The sequence below is a fragment of the Diadema setosum genome, chromosome 3, assembly GCF_964275005.1.
Source record: "Diadema setosum chromosome 3, eeDiaSeto1, whole genome shotgun sequence".
Taxonomy (NCBI): Eukaryota; Metazoa; Echinodermata; class Echinoidea; order Diadematoida; family Diadematidae; genus Diadema; species Diadema setosum.
Window position 1 is genome coordinate 24,893,357 of NC_092687.1, and position 6,422 is coordinate 24,899,778.

Genomic DNA, 6,422 nt, shown 5'->3' on the forward strand with positions numbered 1-6,422 from the left:
ATGAATATCAAACAAATTATACACTTGGTATGCAAAAACACAAAACAAACAAACGTGTATCATACACCAACACATTCCAGTCTTTTGGAAGTTTGAACAATGTATGAACATTGACTTCCAGCTATTAAGCGTCCAGCGTTGAATTATTTTAACGGACATTGTCACAATGTTTGTCACAGTTATCAACGTTCATTTTTTCGCTCTTACAGAAGTCTGCGTTCATATCATTTATGCTCTGGAAAGCGCATCAGCGATTATGTTGCCCTTTCCTTTGATGTGAGTCACTTTCAGTCCATATGGCTGCAGAAACAGGCTCCATCGAAAGAGTCTCTGGTTCTTACTGCGAAATCTCTCTAGGAAAGTCAACGGGTTGTGGTCTGTAAATACAGTTACTTCAGGCGAGTTGCTCAGGTACACCTCGAAATGTTGAACTGCTAACACCAGACCCAAGCACTCCTTTTCTATGGTGGAGTATCTCCGCTGATGTCTGTTCAACTTCTTGGAGAAGTAGCTGACAGGTTTCAGGAGACCAGATTCGTCCTTTTGTAGGAGTACAGCTCCAACCCCCACATCGCTGGCATCCACGGCGAGCTGAAAAGGTGTCTCGAAGTTTGGCGCCTCCAGCACTGGATCCGACATCAGCACCGCTTTCAGTCTGTTGAATGCTGTCTCACAGGCTCCTGACCAGTCAAATTTGACCCCCTTCTTGAGAAGGTCCGTCAGCGGGGCTTCCACATCACTGAAGTTTGGCACGAATTTACGGTAAAAACCGCACATCCCAAGAAAACGGCGGAGCTCTTTCTTGGAGGAGGGGGAGGGGTAATCTATGATTGCCTGGACTTTGGCACTACGTGGAGACACACTACCTTGACCTATCTCAGACTCTGGCAATTGATCAAGCAATATCTCTGGATTAGACATCACCTTGGAATTGTCTACCCTGGGAATCATACCTGACTTGAAGTCTAATTCAGGCAGACTCTCTGCATCACTGGGTACATCATCCTGTACATGAACCGCAGCAACAACAGGAGAGTCATTCATGCTCTTACCACCTGCATCGATATCTGTTTCTCCCTGTGCTTCAATCAAAGCAGACTGACTGAAATTTGGCTCAGAATGAACAGCTTCATCCATACTCTCACTCGTTACGGCGAGAACTGTACCGTTCAATGTAACTTCAGCTTCATCATCTCCAGTCTTGTTCTCTTTCTCTCTCACTGCTTGTGCCCTTGACACGACACACAATGGAACAATACCTGGGATTTCCTGCTCCGAAGTTTCTGTAGCTGAATCGCTAACAGGTTGAAAACACACAACGGGTGATGGCACTACTTTACCACCAGCCAAATCATTTCCCAACAAAAGAGAAATACCTCTCATCGGCAAATTGTCAACAACACCAACTGTCACCAACCCAGACACAAGTTGACTCTTCAACTCAACACTGCACAGCGGGATGGGTTTATATCCCATATTGACATCCTGGATAAGAACCCGTTTGCCACTGAAATCGCTTTCATCCAATGACGACTGGTCTGCGACGAGAAGAGTTTGTGTGGCCCCTGTATCTCTCAAAATGGTGACAGGAATCTCATCACCCCTACTGAATCTGACCACACCACAGGACACAAAATCCTTGTACCTCTCATCAATCTCATCATCATCTTTCATGCACTGAGTCTGAGTTGGTACACTCTGACTCATTCCATGCACTCCACTTGACACACGTACAAAACCATTTGGCTCTGACTTCTCTTGTTTTCCAGCATTTTTCAGCTTTAGCTTAGGGCACTGAGTTTTTACATGTCCCTCAGACTTACAGTAGTAGCAAATGAGCTTTCTTTCATTCCTAACACCACTACTCTGCTGAGCACTACCACTTGCTGAATGAGCCTCACCAAACTTCTCTCCCTGGGAAAATTTCCGCCTAACAGGGGGTGACCTCTTCACCTTATGCATTAGCTCATAACTGTCAGCCACCATCGCAGCAGACTTTACGGTGGATTCCTTGGAGTCGTTTACATGCGTCCGCACGTCAACTGCCATGCCACGTTTGCACTCTTCAAGGAGCATAACTTCTCTCAGTGCCTCGTACGTAAGATCTATCTTCAAAGATCTAATCCAACGATCGAAAGCGACCTCTTTTCTTCTCGCCAATTCAACATGAGTTTCACCTTCGGATCGTCTAATGTTTCGAAACTGTTGTCGATATGCCTCTGGCACCTGCTCGTAGGACTGCAAAATTGCATCTTTCATTTTCTCGTAATCGAATGCATGTTCACAACTCAGAGAGGAGAAAACCGCCTGGGCCTTACCTGTCAGCACTTGCTGAACTAACAACGCCCATTCATCCTTCGGCCACTCTAATCTCATTGCTATCCTCTCAAATGTGAAGAAGAATGAATCTAAATCCTTCTCATCAAATTTAGGCATCAACTTTGTTCTACTTGCCAAATCAGAACCAATCGACCTCTGACCTCTGTTCTGCATAGAGTCTCTAGCCTGCAAATTTATTGCTTCAAACCGCATCATTTCCAACTCCATTCTCTTTCTTTCCATTTCACGCTCATGCTCTGCTGCTCTGAGCCTATCTCTCCGTTCTTCCAACTCTAACATTTCCTTTTCACTCAATTCATCTCTCTGACTCTGTGATTTAGGCCTACCTTCCCCTTCACTGTCTGACAATTCGACAGCAGGCACAGTGCTTAACTTTGCATGCTTAACTACGGCATCCAGAATCTCTGCTTTACGTGTGCAACCGGTCAAATCTACACCTAGTCTACTAGCTACAATCTTCAAATTATCCTTGACCAGCCCTTTCAACCTGGTCACGGTCAAACCCTGACCAACGAATGCTTCCACATCAAAATCGGCCATGATAACTAGCAGCTGCGTATGCTGTGGCTACATAATACGACCGTACCAAAAATGGCAAAATACACACCACCAAACGCTGTCACAGCAAGCAAACGAATGGCAAATTCAGGCGACCACGAATGGGTCCGGGAGACCAACCAATATTAGTAAACTTAGTCACAAAACGTCATCTGCAACAAAGAGGCATACAATCAACTCCAGGTCACCTTACCCTAGAAATAGAGGCAAATTACACCAAACGCCCCACCAAACGATTGTCATGCATCATCCAGTGCAGTGACCACAAACGTGACTACAATCTACTCACCACATCAAAATGCGTAGCTGGGACCAAGCCAACGTCTCCCCAACGACGATACCGTCGACGAACCTCAACATCCAAACACAACATGACTGGAATGTCCAGTTCCTTTGGACAAGCCCCCAATTATTACGGAATGAGGGAAATTCGTGACACGGAATTAAATCACCATCACACGAAAACTTAAAGTTATAACAACTTTATTCCTCCCTCTGAATTCCTCGGACGGCATGGTCCCAGCGTCACTCGAAAATGAGCCATCTTCTTCTCACAATGGGCCAAACAGGCCACACCTCCTTTGTATAAATGCATATTCATGACACCTGACAAGACAGATAAATCTTGAATGAGTCTTATTTCCTGGAATAATTATCTGATTTTCTTAGAACCACTGACTTTGTTCTTGAAGTGTTTGTCACTATTACATCCGCTTGGAAATCTCATAAGCGAAGCATAAGGGAATGACCCTCTAAGGATTTGCTTTTCTGTCCCAATACTGTACTTTGTTGCCCCACTAAGAAAATATTACTGAAGGTATTGCACTACACAGCTTCTCTATTAACTAGATAATTTTTAACAATGTTCAATTTGATGTAACATTTTGAATCATTTCAGTTGCAATGCTTTGGGGGAACATCTGCAATAGTAAGTCAGGGGTTATTAGATTATATTTCCTTGACAGTACAATGATGACTGTAAATATACTGCAGATGGAGAAATCATTCACATTAAGAAATAAGTTTTATCTCTTGTGAAAATTCTACTCCATACCCATATTCAGCATATCTGAACAGACCAAATAACATTAAACAGTACATTGTAATCATAATGAAATTTACTCCTGTTTACTGGTGTAATTTGAGAAGTCATACCTGCTACCAACACATAGAGTTGTTTTTTTTTTTTTTTTTATAACTGGGATGTGCCAAGTACAGCACATCTGTCCAGCAAAGATCATCTCTGTCACTCCTGTGATAGAGATGACAGTAATGAAGATTACTCTATATACAATGAAATGAATTCATAATGGAAATATACATTCTACGAAACAGTTCATCTTGAATTTTATGAAGGCCACATTCAGTACAGAGTGTCACCTCCATTATGCTCAACAGATATGAGGTTTTAATTTCACAATTGCTATATTTCTGAAAATTGACTGTCATGCTTCAGTATAAACCTGTGAAGATCTTGCCCAATATTTCATTAAGTCACTACTATGCAAAATACCCTTTTTAATTCATTTCTAGCCCATCTTTATCACAAGTTTTCAAGGGCCAACATTACCCACTAATAGAAGAATCTTCTCATGACCTTTGATCTTTCCATGTGACATGTATCCATTACTTATTGAGTTATAAACAAATAAAACATAGATACCAAACCTTTGCTTTGATGAATGACCTAAAAGTCAACTTTGTCAATTAAACTTCTGATGACCATGAAAATCTCATTCTACGCATCTAATCTTCCTGATTTGAAGAGTTCAGGTATGTCCTGATCTCTCTCACAGAATTGGATGTCACTTTACCAGGCATTTTGTACACAACTGTCTCCAAGAACTGCCAGGCAGCAAAACATTGAGCCTGGTACTCTAAATCTAGGACATAATGCACTTTGAATGCACAGTCCACAGCCTTTGTCAAAGTTGGAAACAAGAATCCCTGTCTCTCTACAATAGGGAGTTTTCGCAAGCACAACGCGGCCGGGAGTTGAGCGTGTCGTGTGCGAAATTTGCTTCTGCACATGATCAAATATGAGGAACGTCCCGTCCGGGGGAAAACGAGTACGGTACTTGGCCAAAATAGCGTTCGGTCCCAATGCTGGGCAGGAGTGAGCCAGCCAGTCAGCCAACCAATCAGCGATCTTGTCCCCACGCCTCCGTCTTGTACAGGAAAGCAAAACTGCATAGATATGGGGACGGGAGTCAGAGTACTGGGACTGTCACATGTGATCGCTTCCTCGTATTCTCGGTCTTCGCGTCGTGTAGCGAAAACTTCCTAATGACAAAGGTTTGCAGTGGCTTCTTCCAGGATCCTCCCATCAGCAAGATGAAGGGCTGTGGTCTCTGCTTCCTGTCAATTTGTCCAATGCAGAAAGCCAGGTCTGTGCCCTCCTGTAAAATGAAATGGAAGTGGAAAAGAAACATGCATATACATCTCGATAAAATCTTGAAATAATCTACGCAGAAGTGTTGGGTTGAGGCATTGGTATAATGAAGTCCATCAGAACAGATATATTTCCCACACCTCTCCAGTGTTCAAGGTAGAGTTCATAATAAAGTGCCTGGCCAAATTCTGCAACATTTCATTTGCAAACATATACCCTAAATTGGGTATTTTATGTAGTATATAACATCCATGTATTACATTTTCTATTCTTGCAAGGGCTAACCATGACCTGGCTGAATGAATTTTCAACTGTGTGGCCTACGGGAACTTCTGAAAGGCAATTAATTTTATTGCTGGCAAGACCAGGCAAAAAGTATTATCAAACAAAAACTACTTCTGAATTGTATTTCATTATTTTGGGTAAGTTACTCTTTCCAATACTAGTAGTATATCAATTTTGTCCACTTACATTGTAGGAACATTAAGGAGTATGCGAGGTCTTTTTTCTTTTTGGTATGGGGGGGGGGGGGGAGACACCCTGTATCACATTGGATGTATATGAGTGGTATGTGGTATATTTCCAGCATCTTGCTGAATATAATGATACCATAGGTCAAGTGCAATATTTATTAATGAATGGAATATTCCTTATTGGCGACATTTGGGACCAATTTTGCATTTCATGCGAATTTTTCCCCCTTTTTATCAAAATGAAAAGGACATATTGATATTGGACAAGTGTGTGATTGAGCAGTCAGGCACAAAATAAAGTAAATATGTATGTTGACTATGTAATATAAGATTTTTTTTTTCATACCAAAAAAATTATTGTGATTCACAGCATACATTCGCAACATAGTAAATTTGCATAAATATGTAGAATCCATGGACTAAACTAACAAATGAAACAGCATAAACTGGGAATTTCTGTAACTATGGACCACAGCTTGATGATTTCTATATTTTGTATTGCAATGTCAAAGTCCATCTCATCATTTTAATAAGAGGGTAACACATCACTTGTTTTAGAAGATTAGCCTCCGAACAGTTAGGTACTTACAGGTTGAAAGTCGTAGAATAACTCCGACTCCTGAAAGGAGCACTTGCCCCACACCCTCGCAGTCCAGCCT

The 6,422-nt window shown here is 41.9% G+C and overlaps 1 protein-coding gene across 1 annotated transcript; it reads right to left on the reverse strand.

Annotated features, from left to right (window-relative positions):
* Positions 1-228: 228 nt before the first annotated feature.
* LOC140246712 (uncharacterized) lies at positions 229-2,880 on the reverse strand. The gene has a single exon (XM_072326050.1). The coding sequence runs from the start codon at positions 2,878-2,880 to the stop codon at positions 229-231; it is 2,652 nt and encodes an 883-aa protein (XP_072182151.1).
* Between the last annotated feature and the right edge of the window lie 3,542 nt (positions 2,881-6,422).